The following is a 14,567-nucleotide window of genomic DNA, read 5'->3' on the forward strand; positions in this document are numbered from 1 at the left end:
ACTATGTAGCATTTGGTTAATTGCTTTGTGTAATTGTGTTGTGAGTGCTACTTTTCACTAAATACTGAATAACTTAACCCCCCAGTTATTTTAAATTCCAGATTGGAAAGGCAAGGTAGAGAGGAGGTTAAAGATAATTTGTATGGTTTTTTTTAGTCAGCTTTAAAAATAACTTTTGATAATATCATTTAAACAATTTCAAATAAGTTGCAGGTATTATTTGTCTTTTAAAAATCATGTTTAATTTAAATAGAGCATGCAGCTGATTGTATCAAAGATTTTGCCATTCTTTACATGCTGAATGGATTATAAATGTGATACTATCCCTCTAAGTATAGCCTTTACCTTTTGAAATGATTTTTTTTTCTAATATGGCAGTGTATTGGTAGAAAATACTTTTGATATACTTGTTTTAAGTCCTCTTTTTCCAATGTAAGATATTTTTCTTCTCCTTTTTTAGGTCAGCCCTTTATAAATCCAGATGGCAGTCCAGTTGTGTATAACCCTCCCATGACTCAGCAACCTGTTAGAACTCAAGTGCCTGGGCCTCCACAACAGCCTGTTCCTCCCCAGCCATCTCAACAACAAGCGGCCAATCACATTATATCACAGGTGCACATATCCTAGATTACAGGATGTCATGTTGGCCTTCCTTCACTTAATTTGGGGGTAGATTCACTAACTTTAAGTTGGTGAAAGTGAGGGTCTCCTAGAACCTTAACCCTGTCTCTTTTCTGGAAGATCTCATATTTCCATTGCAAGTATTGCAAAGACTTTTTACCCAGCATTAACTGCTGGACCATTTTCTGCTTCATAGAAGTTGCTTATATCACAGAATTACTTGTAAGTGATGTCTCATTACTCTCAGAGAAACCAAGTTTTAAAACATTCAGGGCTCCTCAGCTAAATACTTGCGAATTAGTATGAAGTAATAGTATTTTTTTTTCATCAGTCTACACAACAAATATTTAACCCTTGTGCCACAGTGCCAGCAAGGGAGAGGAGAAGATAGCAAAGATGTAGCTGATTGAAAGTACGTATGAGGGGCAGCTAAGTGGCGCAGTGGATAGAGCAGCAGCCCTGAAGTCAGAAGTACCTGAGTTCAAATTCGGCCCCGCAGACCAAACACTTGACACTTACTAGCTGTGTGACCCTGGGCAAGTCACTTAACCCTAATTGCCTAATTAAAAACAAAAAGAAAGAAAGTACATATGAGTAGTTTGCTACTATAATTCAACATATTAAGCAGTTAGAAGAAACTGAGTTGAGTTTCTCAATTCCCCATGAAAAGCCATCCTTATTCCTTACTACACAACCCATTTGCACAGGCTCAGGAATTCGGTTAATTTTAATTCCCAAAGGCTCTCTGGCTAATTTGCCAAATCCAGACCCTTCAAGAGAACACAAATGAAAATTTTATTCCATAACAACACCTTTGTAGAACTCGGTTTACAGATATAAGCCTACAGTTCTTTTGCTTTATCACCAAAATATCACATGTCCTTTGTCAGAGAGAATTTGGTAAAATTGTACCAAGTCTTCTGCAATGTCTGACATATACTCTGGTTTAGATCTGAATTAACTAATCCTAGTTTGTTTGTTTGTTTGTTTAATAAACCCAGTAAAACTTTATTTCCCTGTGCCCCTTCTGCCTGTAGGAAAGAGCTAATTACATTTTTAATAAATTACTTTTAATTTTATGCTGTAAAAGCTATTACATAGGATTTTTAGGCTCTTTATTTGAATCAAAGTAGCTAGAAAAGCTTATTTCAGCAGTTTGGAAGTTTGGTTAAATATTGCAAAGAGCACCAAAAATATTCTACTATTAACAAAGACTGACAGTGCTAGAATATGTAATTATTTCAGCTGTTGAACCATTAATAAGATTTTCTGAGACTGTATTTTGTCCATTACATAATAATAATTCCGAACAGAATCATGTAGTAGACCAGTTCTGTTACTTTATTTTGGCTATCAGTAGCCCTATGCTTCTCCCTGTATCAGAGGAATTTACTTGTGACTTTGGTATCTTGCAGTCCTTTTTTTCAGTGTGCCAGACCAAATTAATGCTAATTTTAGATTATCCTAAATTCCAAAAAGTATTTTAAACGATATTTTCAGTGATTTAGCATGCCCTTAAAACAACTTTAGCATTGTGTTAAGAGATTTAAGAGACAGATTTTCACCTTGTATAGACTTGTGCATTTCTCAGCATTTGCTGAAGTTACAGGTAAAAGCCAGCAAGAAACTTTAAGAAACTGGAGTTTGATTTGTTGTTGTTCATGTTTAGTCTATATCTCTAAGCCATAACCATTAGTTGTCATAGATACTAGATATAGTGCTATACATCAAGTTAAACAATTCAATGAGAGAACAGATTCTTTAAAGAGCCACAATCTAGACAAAGCCATAGTGTGCCATGAAATGTGTTACAAGCTTTCCTGGTGTAACATCAAGTATTTAACAATGTATGAAGTTAGTTAGACAGCCATAGATCCAATGAGTATGGAGACCCTCCAGTATCCTTCTTGGTATCTGGAATACTAGAGCCATGAATGTTTATCTTATTGTCCAGTCTGGGGACTATGTTGAAGTTTTCCAACCACTTAGTGTTCATATATAATCAGTGATATTATTTGCTCTTTACTTCTACAAATATTTTATTGCACATTGTAATATGATTCATCTCTAGGATTACTGGTATCTAGCAGTCCAACAAATTCTGAAGGCTTTAGGTGAGCCACATTGTTAAAATAATATTGCCCAAGGAGACAACTTTTAAGTGTAAAGTCAGTTGGAATAAGATAAAGTATTATTGCTTCTAAATGATGTCAAAATTTTTCTTTCATCAGTCAGTTACATTCAGCCAACAATTTTCCCATTAGTATTTGAAACTAGAGAAACCTCAAATTCACACATTTTTGTGTTAATGCATTTTTTTTAATCACCAAAAAACTAAAGCTTTGTTTCATCTGGTTAATAGTACAATAGGTCAGGATGTCTGGAGAAAAGTTATGCCTAAGTGGATGTCTAAGTTAAGATCCTTTTAAGCAGCCTGCACTTAGAAGTCAGGCAGTTAGTTCAGTCTGAGGCATATTGTCATCCCTTTTTTTTTTCCACCTCAGAAATTTGTAGGACAGCCAAGTACTCTTCTGCAGATACTTTAGCAAAGTGTTAATGTTTTGGTGGTAGCTTGGAGTGGTGGGAAGAGGTTGTGTTTGTTTTTGTTTACACATTTTTAGTATATTACTTTTGTGGTAAAAATACATTTTACTCATTTTATTTCTTGTTTTATGTTTATGCTCATCCTGAGATAATTTTTCCTTTTTTGAGATGGTTCTCTTAACCACTTTTTTTTTTAAGATGCATTTTTGTTTTGGTTTGGTTTTGGTTTTTTGGTGAGGCAGTCAGGGTTAAGTGACTTGCCCAAGGTCACACAGATAGTAAGTGTCAAGTGCATGAGGCTGGATTTGAACTCAGGTCCTTCAGACTCCAGGGCCGGTGCTTTATCCACTGTGCCACCTAGCTGCCCTTAACCACTTTTCTTAAACTTGTTCATCGTGGATTTCTTTTAAGCACTATATTTGGAGATGTGTCTTCCAGAGGAGAGAGGTTCTGTATACACATTTTCCAACTAAAAGTAGGGTTTTTTAACTGTGGTATTCTAGTGTAAAAAGTACTAAACTAGAAATGTGACTCCTTGGACTTAGCCTTTGCCAAGTTTTTTAACTAGCCTTAGTCTAATTTTTTGGTCTGTAAAATGAGTAGAATGATTGGTAACATATGTTCATACTTTCAAGTTTTTGAGAGATAGTAATTAAATAGAAGGTGGGGCAAAGTACAATCTAGTATTCTTTGCAGATACTCCATATGCTTTGGAAATGGTGACAATATTTTTTTTAATCATAATTACCTAGTTTATTTGTTCTCATAACATACATGTCACACTACATTTGTTATATGAAAGAGGCTAATACTTAAAATCATTACTACTTTAGAATGTAGACTCATGCTATCCCAGGTGTTTTTTCCCAAGCTATTAAATAGTTTTCACCAATTTTGTGTTAGGAGTAGGAGCTATAATTTTTTTTAATTGTGTAGCTTAATTAGAAGCCCCCTCCACAGGGCAAGGGTTAAGAATAAATAAATTTTCTCATAATGTCTGAAACCAAAAATGATGTTTAAAAAATAGAAATTAAAGTTACTAAATAAATTACCTATTTCAATTAAACCTCTATTGCTTATTGAGTAAAATGAACTGAGAATCTTAAGAAATACTCTTATTATAAAATATCCGAGTTCTATAATAACTATAAAGACTTTGGGGAAGTTGTATATTATTCCCTAAAGTATTTACTCAGTAGCATTTCTTCACTTAATACTGTATTTTGCCTTTTATATTATTTCAGTAGTGTTTTGAAAAGTTGTAATTATTTTAAATTATTGTATAATATTGTAACTTTCCATTTTATGCATTTATTTTACTCTGACATTAACACTTTTTGTAAACCTGTTACTTCTTCAGCCTGCTCGGCCTCTGCAGTCTTCTTCACAGCCTGTTCAGTACTCTACAGTCCCTTACCCATCCCCGCTCCTGCCAGTCTCACCTAGCCAGCAATATACTGTGGTATTATATCTTCTACTCACCTCCTGCATTCTTTTTGTGGGTGAATGTGTGATAAACGCCAATGTATGTTTTTTCTGTTGTTATTAGCGTAAAACAAAGATACCTTCTTAACTTTTTTGACTAAAGGATACATATGTGAGCTTTAGGAAGTACCCATATCCCTTATAGACCAAAATTTAAGTATTTAAAATACAGCATTAATCACTTTGTCAATGATTACTTTCGATCTAGTCTTTTCCAGCCTTCTCATAAAATAACACTTTTCAAATTATTTCCTCCCAGATGTTAGATTTTGTTTAATTTTTGTTCCCAGTCATGGTAATAACAATCTTATGTTGCGATTGGAATTGTAGATTTCTTCTGGTTTGGGACTTTGATAAGTCAGCATATAACTGTTGACCCTGTAAGGCACCTTAGGAGCCTATCTGGTTATTCAGTAAAATGCTATCATTGTTCAAAATGTTTATAGGACTTCTTATATAAAACACTCTTCAGAGACATATTTGTAAGCTACATAACAAAGTCATTTTCATTACTTTAATGATTACATATTTTTTCCCCAAAGTAGATATTGCCTAGCTTAAGCACCTGGCTTATTATATTACACTTGTCCCCAAGTTTATTGTTTTTTTAATCCAATCCACTCTCAAGTGATGATTTTCTAAAACCATTGAGGCTTTTACAAAGAGTGTGCCAAAAAACATTCCAAAAATGTTTTAAGCAATGATATTAATGTAATCCCAAATTGCTTTCCAGAATGACTGGACCAATTCAGAGCTCCACCAACAGTGCACTGGTATAACTCATTTCCCACAATCAAACTTATTCAGTTGCTAAATATAGAATATCCCTTGCCAATCTTCCATTCATCCCAAATGTAGTTCATGATTTTAATCTTTTTATTATTTCAGCTTCAACTTAATGGTTTTTAAGTCATCTTTTTAGTATCAACTTATTTTCAAAGTTGTCTTTAGTAATGAAAATATGCTTATTATTGCCATATTCTGCTTTGGCAGGATGGACCCCTATTTGTGTATTTCACTTCTGTTTTCAAAGCCAACAAGTTCGACTGTGTTCTAATCTTTAAATCAGTCATTCAGTAAAACACTTGTTAGATGACATGCAACTTCTACACCAAGTGCTCTCTATTGCTACAAAAGGCAGATACAGAAAAATTTCTGTTTATCTTGAAAGTTACTAATGGTAAGGACTTTGTCCATAGCTTTAAATATACTGTAGTATTATAAATCAATACTATAGAGTTGTAAATGGTATAGCTTCAGAAGGAACCACACAAATATTCAAGAAAATGATAGCTAAAACTTCATCAGGCCCTTTTTTTTTGGGGGGGGGGGAGATGGAGGGTTCCCGCAGGATGTTAAGGAGGAAATTATGCACATGATTTTAAGTTAAAAAATACTTCGCATGTAGTTGAGTGATATATTCGTCCCCTGGCTTTGAAGTCCTTGCTCCAAATGCCAGTATAATTTAAATTGCAAATCAGTATCATAATCATTTGTTTTATTGTTAAGGCTTCATTTAGGTCTCCAGTTGAAAAAGTTCCCATTAATTTCAAATATTAGAGGCCTTTGTTTTCTAATTTACTTTAATATTCATCTTATTCTAAACATGTTAAAAAAATAACTACAATTACTAAATTACTTTAATCCTGTCTTAGAGTTTTTCTTTTCCTTTCATTTTTCCAGTGTTGCACTTATAATTACTGGATGAGAGTGTGCTTTATTTGTTATAAAATGTTCATATAATAATCCAATTCCTCAAAAAGAATGTATTTAGAATTTCTTGATACCATCATGTATATGGTTATTTTAATGTATTCTAATCTCTTCCCTATAGCAGGACAACCTTGGATCCCAGTTTAGCCATATGAGTCTTGTCCGCCAGCCATCTGCTGATGCTCCTGATCCTCATGCTACTATGTTCCAGTCTACTGTTGTCCTTCAGCCGTCACAGCAATCTGGATATATTATGGCACCAGCCCCTCCTCCAGCACCACCCCTCCCACCTGGCCAACCAGCCCCTACTACTGGCTATTCTGCCTCTGGCCATCCAGTAAACCAGCAGATGCTCCAACAACAGGGATACGTGCAGCAACCTACACCTCAGGCACAGGTTTGTTTTACTTCTGACTGTCATGCAAAAGATAAAGAATAGTTTGTTTAGCTATAGCCAAATATGTTTTAGGTCATATAGAAACTTTCTAAAATGGAGTTAAAACAGTAGCTTAATTGTTACTTTCTAGGAAAATGAATAATGCTACTAAAAAAAATGCATTCCAGAGAGAAAGACAACATTCTTGGAGTAAGCGTGATTCTTCTTTTTTAAGGGGTTCCTAACCTGGGGGTGAACTTGGTTTTTAAAAAAAATATTTTAATAACATCTCAATATAATTGGTTTCCTTTGTAGTTTTACATATTATATTTTATGCATTTATAAACATTATTCTGAAAATGGGTCTGTAGGCTCCTCCAGAATGCCAAAGAGGCCTTTGATACAAAAAAAGGTTAAAAACTCTAATTAATTGGCTAATTTGTTCAATTAAATATCAAACTCTTTACTTTGTTATTTAGATATGGATATAACGAAACCTATGTATGAATTAATCTCTTCTCTTTGTCATTATATGTGTATTGGGAAACATGTCATATTCTCTTTTTGTCATTATACATATTTTAGTGTGTGTGTGTGTGTATATATATATATATATATATATATATATATATATATATATAAAAAATGGGGAAGTAGAGATTGATTCCATGTTTGCTACTTCATAATCACATGTATACATCTATGTCTAAAAAAAGATACTTGACTGAATTTGTTGACTCAAACTATTTAAAAGCAATTTCAACTTTTAACCTCAAAATTACTATGAATGAGAAAAGAGTTGGTACATGGTTTTCCTTTCCTTGCTTATTTCACATAGAGATACATTATCAAGGGGAATTTAAATATTGCTTTATGGCTGTTTAGTCGTAACCCCTGGGGCTTGCCCATCTACCTTGCCATTGAATCCTTAAGCCTTCCAGATTTTCCTATCCACTCCACAGATGCATTCTCTTTTATGTGCTGCCTTCCTCACTGTGTGAGTTCCTTGAGAGCCAGGACTGTTTTTCTATTTGTATCCCCAGTGCTTAGCAAAATGCTTGGCATGTCATAAGCACTTAATAAATGCTTATTTATTCAGCTAGTCATAACCTAGTCATGCAGAAATGAATGTGGTCTACAACTGTCTCATGAAGCCTTTCCTTGACCAGCGCCATTTCAGCTAAGTCCCTTTTTTGCTAATCAAGAATCCCTAGGGCTTCTTCATGAAGGAGATAAGTCCTAGAGAAGAACCCACAGAACTCTTTATTGTTTCTTACCTTAAAAGAATATGCTGGAGAGATGGTCAGATTAGGTCAAAAGAAATCTAGAATTGGTTTAAGTTGTTCTCACAGAGATAAAATCATTTAACTTGGGTTTTTTGGCTTTTAGTTATACATCAGAAAGGGCAAAAAAACAAAGGAGGTAAGAAGTAAAAGAACATTTTTAAAGTTTTGAGAATTGTTTCTCTGATATTCAAATGGAAGAATTATTTTTCTTCTCCATATTGTCCATCATACTGTAGGCCTTCAGATATTCAGTAATAAAGGATTATGATATTGATACAAAAATGTGACTTTTTAAAATGTTTCTGATTTAGATGCCAGCGTGTTACTGTGCTCCAGGGCAGTATCCCTCCAGTCAACATCAGTATCGCCCAGTTGCTTCCGTCCATTATAACACACAGCCAAATCAGGCACTGCCACAGCCTGCACAGCAAACAGGTTAGTGGCATTTAATTCATAAATCTTGGCCATTATTACTACTTTTCTCATCTTTCTTTATCTCAGCCACAAAAACAAAAAATGTAGTTCATATAGTAACTCGTAAGTAGAATACATTTCAGTGCTTAAACTAGCCTGGGTGACAGTGGGGAAGAATGCAGCGTGCTCCTGATAAAGCCATGGGGCTGTTTGACACAGGTGTCAAATATCACCCAGAGCCTTAAGAGTGGTGTAAAAAGGGTTCCAGTAACAGGATATTAATGCGAGAAGCAGCAGGGCATAATATGCACTGCCAGCATAGTGGAGCTCCTCATTGTAACCTAGCAGAATGGCATGGGAAGGTCAGAATTTTTACAACAATTGAGATGGAAGCAGTGACAGGTCCCGTTGCAGTCTCTGTCTTGTGCAGCAGCTCCCTAGGAGGGGCTACCTTTGGAAAAACCAATGCAGCCTCATAAATTGTATGCCTTTTTTGTACATATCTTTTTGGTGTTTTATATTTTAGCTTAGTAGCCTTTTGATATGAGACCACTTCAAACAATGTGCAATCTCAAATTGCTTGCCTTCTGGGGGTAGATTTGGAACTCAAAATTTTTTTTAAAAAAATAAATATTTGTTTTTAAATGTAATTGGAAAAATAATAAAATATTAAGTGAAAACAATGCAATTTATTATTAAATATACTAACTATAAATGGAAACTCTTCTTAACCTTTTCTTCACCTTTTCATCAAACGGTTGATGGAAACAATTGCACTTGGAGATAAGTTACTAGCTTTTATGTTCATGACATGTAAACCTCTGATGCAAGCAATTTCCCTTTCAATAAGATGTATAGCAATAACCTCGTCTCTCGCTGGAGCTCTTCTTTTATTATTTAAATTGGAAGTTTCAGTCAGCTTCTTGAAGTGTTGTTATAACACCCTACTGTCATTTGCTTGGAGAGTAGTAGAGACAGTAGCATTTTAAATGCCTGTGGGACGTGAGGAGGTGAGCTTAACATTGTGGTGGTTCACCCTAGTCAAATAGGAAGCAAGGGTTGGCTGATTCCTCTTCAGTTTCATGTGGGACTTTTAAAAGTTACCATAGCCCATACAAAACAGCAGAGTGCACTCTATAGGGCCTCTCTACATGAGGCTGGTTGGAGAAGTGGAACTTTCTGATAACATCTCATTGATCAGCATTGCTCACCCCTAGCCTTGCACAGCCCTTCATCTATTCTATAATCATAAGACAGTCGAGGTACATTTTTTTTAGTCACTTGGTACAGGTAAACTGATGGTTAACGGTCATTTATATTTTACCCATGCTTGGGAACTCCTAGAACTCTAACATATTATACTTAATAGTTAATATTTTTTAACTTAGTATATGCTTTCTTGGTACTTTGATATTACTGTAAAAATTTTATCCAAAGGTGGGAAGAAAGTTAGTGCCAAATAATCTATAGATGGTATAGTTTTTAATTACTTTTTTTTAAACCCAAGAAGTGACTATAATAGCCAGACAAAAGTATTCTTCTCTCCATAGTGGATGAATAGCCAGCCTTGGAGTCAGGAAAACCTAAGTGTAAGTCCTGTTTCTTAACACATATTAACTACATAATCATGGCAATTCCCTTAACTTGTATATCTATGTATGTCTATGGAAAGAGTTTCCATGATTAAAGTCCTATCAATCCGTATTTTAAAGACGAGGTACTTTATTTGGAGATGAAATTTTCGTGCATTTTGGATAGGAAGGATAAACAACCTCTAAGAAAGAGCACAATAAGGTATTTTATTTTTGTTAGCCAAAGAAGAAGCCTGTCCCCACCGCCCAAATCCTACACTTTTATAACAGGCAGTTTCCCTTCAAACAATATTATTCTTTATCCTTCTATATGATATATAGATATGACCTATTTTGATTGGAGGAATTGAACTTGATATGATTAGTCAATGGTCATTTTTCAAGTAAAGTTTGAAGGAGGAAAAGTATAAGAGAGAGAGAGAGAGAGAGAGAGAGAGTGTGTGTGTGTGTGTGTGTGTGTGTGTGTGTGTGCGCACACACAAATATATTCTAATAATGAGCCTTTTTTTAGAAAAGTCAGAATTCTGGAGGAGCAAAAAATTTTCTGTTGCTAACTATAGATTGTGAGAATTGTAATATTTTACTAATTTCCGTTTTCACATGTAAAATTGATATTTCATGTTTATTTTTAACTTATTAAAACATGATTTTTCCAACACTGCACCATCACTGTCTGATTAAGATGGTAAGTAGCTTGGTACATTCATCCCTGCCTCTTTTTTTTTTTTCCATTATTAGTCACCTAGTTATCAATCCGTATAGTGACAAGTAATAGCCTGTTTCCATCTCTGGGAGACACGCAAGTTACTATGAGGGAATTTGGTTACACAAAAAAGATTCAGTGTGGCTTAAGTCTTAGACAATATATTGAGAACATTAATAGATGTACAATTTGTTTTATATACACAGATACAGGTGGTATAAAGGATATTTTTAAGCATATGACCAAGAATTTTAGCCCTGAAAAGTAAAATCGCCTCTACAGGCCATTTTGGATATGATCAGTTGTAATACACATTTCTAGTTGTTTTCCCATTTTGGTGTTCCTCAGTTCTGAAGTGCAGGAATCCCCTCAGTATATAAAAGATTTGTCCAGCCATGTTTTTCATCTGAGCACATAGATATTTATTTCAGTAAGAGAGGACATCCAAGGCTATTATGGAAATAGAAAAGAGATTAATATCAGTTTAATATTGGGAATTAATGTGCTGTCTTTTTTTCTGTTATAAGATTTAACATTAAGGCCCCTCAAAGCAAGGTTAGAACTGGAAATAGATACCAAAGGTATTGTGTTTCTCTAAGCCTTTCAGAATAATGTCTCTTTTGGGATTAGTGAGTGACATATTTCTTGATTCAGTAGATGAGATGTAATACATTTGGTCATAAATCAAAGTGCAAATTAATATATTATTGTAATAAACATAGTTTTACTTATAGCCATTTCCATAAGTTTGGTTATAACGTGATATCTTCCCCCTTGTAATAACTAAGTTAACTCTATTTTGATATGCAGAATATAGCTCTGTAAATAATAAAAAAAAAAAAAAGAACTTTCCCCATGAAATAATTATAGTATCAGTGTTTAGGTGTGTAATCCCATGGGTGTTGTTTTTTTTTTAATAGATGGTTTTACCCTTATTATTTTTTAAAGAATTTGTCATTTAACCGTGTTTGTTTAATATTATGGAATAATTGGCCTTATTTGTGAGCTGTTGGATTCGGGGCCGTAGCACTGTCTGAGAGGTTTACATTTCTCACAGTGAACCGGTCTCTTTTTCAGCTGCTTCCTGGCTTCTTTTTACTCAGGTTTCAATGCTTTTTAAATACTGTGTTAAAATATTAACATGTTCTGCTATTTTCCTAACATGTAATGTCTTTTAATCAAATTCAACATAGTCCAAAAACAACTGTTTGAATTTTAATTACCACTGATTTAATTTGCTTTTTAAAATCCCTGAAAGCTGTTGCTTTGATTTCTTTTCCAAGGCAGGTTTAGAAGGCAGTTCAAGACTGATTCAGTTTGGTTTGAAGCTGACCTAATAAGGTTTATGTCTTACTTATGTCAGACTCATTAGGAAATATCAACTTTCTCCTTTCCATTCTAGCTATAGAATTCTATTCAGGCAAATTGCCCTGCAGTGTAGCACACCAGATCAGCCTGGCACACTTTAATGTGTTGTTATCACTTGGTTCCTTCAAGATGTGCAGTGCAATTGTGTGGCTACAAGAGCTAAAAGTCCTCCCTTCCTCCATAGCACACTGAAAAGAATTTCTCATTTTAACTATGAAGTATGTTTTTTATAACTTCCTACAAATGATTGTAACATCTTTTCTGATAGAAGCTATTGCATGTTGAGTCTTGAAGAGCTAGTAGGATAGAGTTTAAAAAGAGGAATTGACCCAGATTCTTGATTTTTTTTTTTTAGGGGAGGCACTCCATGCCCAGGGTGCATCAACTGATTTTCAGGGTAACTTTCAGACAACTTTTGGTCACTGCCTGTTTTTCATTGTCTGGATTAATGAATAAACATTCATTATACATCTGTTTTGAAGTTAGTACAGATTTAGGCTTTACATTATAGCTCTCCTTATATCCCTTTTCTTTTTTCAATTAAGTGTCTTTTATCTGAAATCTAGAGCAAAAGTATCTGGTAAGAATTCCCAAACCATCTTGAACTATCCTGTGAAGTAATATGACATTTGCCTGATAGCTTATGGGGTAACCTGTATTCTGACATTTTTATCAGGGAGAAATGAGAGAAAAGTAGCAGAGTTATTGACAGTATGGGCATTCTGGACTTCAAAACAATCCCCAGTGATCTCATATTAGTTAAATGTGTCTATATTCTTTATGGTAATTAGGGAAACTTTAAATCTGAAATAAAAATTTTAGAAATAAAACACTTTAGACCATGGATCCATGAAAGGTATGTATAAACTCATTGACACTAATCAAATTTTTCTAGGTAGTCCTTTATGGTGAAATACATTACCCCAAATAAAAGGTCTTAGAGAAAGTAAAATATTTTGCCTTTCATATAACCTTGCCCTTTTATCTTTCTGCACAAGTGAATTAGAATTCTTCTAAAAATATTAACAGTGACTAGTGAATCTGCAACTTCATATTTAGTGCTTTCTTGGCTAAATATTCTTTTTTAATATTTTGTGTGTCTTCCAGATTGTTTTCTGTTAAAATTAGTAATGATAGAAGTTATTTCAGATTAAATCTCTAAAGTAAAAACCAGTTCAACCCTTTTCTGCTGAATACTGCATTACTTTACTGCTGTCTTCTCTGTTGAGGTGAAATAGACCTAAAAATAGAATCTTCTTTGGAGCCCTCCAGGGAAGTGACTCAGCCATCAATTCCTATTGTCCCAGTTCTCTCAGCTTTACAGAATTGATTGTGCTTGTCTGTGAAAGTACCAGGAGAAATAGGATAATATTTCAGCAATGTAGTCTTTTAACAAAGGAAAATGACAGTTAAATAATATCAATATTGATGGCATCTCACAGAAAGCCTGGGTATTTTTGCTTTATCTTGGGTAGACTACCCTGTCCTTACTCTCCTGAATGAATTCTTTCAGCTATACTGGCTATAAACAGATTTCTACAAAGGGATCCTGTTTTCTGTTTGGTTAGCAGTGTAAAAACTGGGCCTATCACACTCAAAAAACAGCCCCAAATATTGACTTGAAAACATTTGAGGAAGAAACTTAAGAAGATGAGTAGGCTTGTGTCATGTTTTTATAGACTTTTAAACCTTGAAATACTTTTCCTACTGTGGAATGTTGTGCTATGCTCCTTATTTCTTATCCTTTTCACTCTTTACAGGACCTTAAGAATTTCTCCCCTGATAGTAGATCTTCCTTCCCTCTGTACTTTTGCAGCTACATGGACTTTACTTTCCTTTTCCTTTTGATTTGGATAGTTAGCAGGTTTGGCTTAATTGGGTCCCTGACAAAGCTTTCTTTAGAAAACTTTTTTTTTAAACACTGCTTTTTTTATTTTTTTGAGGTAATGCTGTTGTTAATTTTCCCCTACCCTCCATAATTTAAAAAAAAAATTTATTCTCTTTTGGTTTTGTACCATCTTCATTTTCAGATAGATGCCTCTCTGTTCACCTTCCCAACAAACTCTCCTTTGTAGCAAGCCAAAGGCAGGGTAGTGTAGAGAAATCCAGCAAAAACAAACCACTCAGCAACCAAATTTGGCAGTATGTGCTAGGGGTTCTTAAACAGTTTTGTGTCATGGATCCCTTTGGCAGTTTACTGAAGTCTCTGGACCCCTTCTCAGAAAGATATTTTTCTGTGTCAAATTACAAAAGAAACCAATTACAGTGAAATACATTTATCAAAATATTTAATAAAAAGTTCATAGATCCTAAATTAAGAATCCATGGTATATGAAATGTTCCACCACCCAAGTTCCCTACCTCTGCAAAGAAAGGAAAGGGGCTCAATTTCTTACCTCATTTTCAGGGCATACTTGGTAATCATAATTATCTAGAATTCAGTTTTGTTTTGTTTTGTTTATTTT

The 14,567-nt window shown here is 34.3% G+C and overlaps 1 protein-coding gene across 12 annotated transcripts in view; it reads left to right on the forward strand.

Annotated features, from left to right (window-relative positions):
- Nucleotides 1-14,567, forward strand: part of R3HDM1 (R3H domain containing 1) — an 87,468-nt gene that overhangs the window by 40,948 nt on the left and 31,953 nt on the right. For 7 of the 12 annotated variants that reach the window (XM_021009437.2, XM_021009449.2, XM_021009439.2 and 4 more), the window contains 4 exons: nt 461-612; nt 4,526-4,627; nt 6,485-6,760; nt 8,337-8,460. In XM_021009437.2, coding sequence (XP_020865096.1) covers nt 461-612; nt 4,526-4,627; nt 6,485-6,760; nt 8,337-8,460 — 654 coding nt within the window. The remainder of the gene's footprint in view (nt 1-460; nt 613-4,525; nt 4,628-6,484; nt 6,761-8,336; nt 8,461-14,567) is intronic. The other 5 variants (XM_021009442.2, XM_021009443.2, XM_021009450.2 and 2 more) reach the window with 2 other exon arrangements.

The sequence above is a fragment of the Phascolarctos cinereus genome, unplaced genomic scaffold, assembly GCF_003287225.1.
Source record: "Phascolarctos cinereus isolate Bilbo 61053 unplaced genomic scaffold, phaCin_HiC Scaffold_726;HRSCAF=1367, whole genome shotgun sequence".
In the NCBI taxonomy this organism is placed as follows: domain Eukaryota; kingdom Metazoa; phylum Chordata; class Mammalia; order Diprotodontia; family Phascolarctidae; genus Phascolarctos; species Phascolarctos cinereus.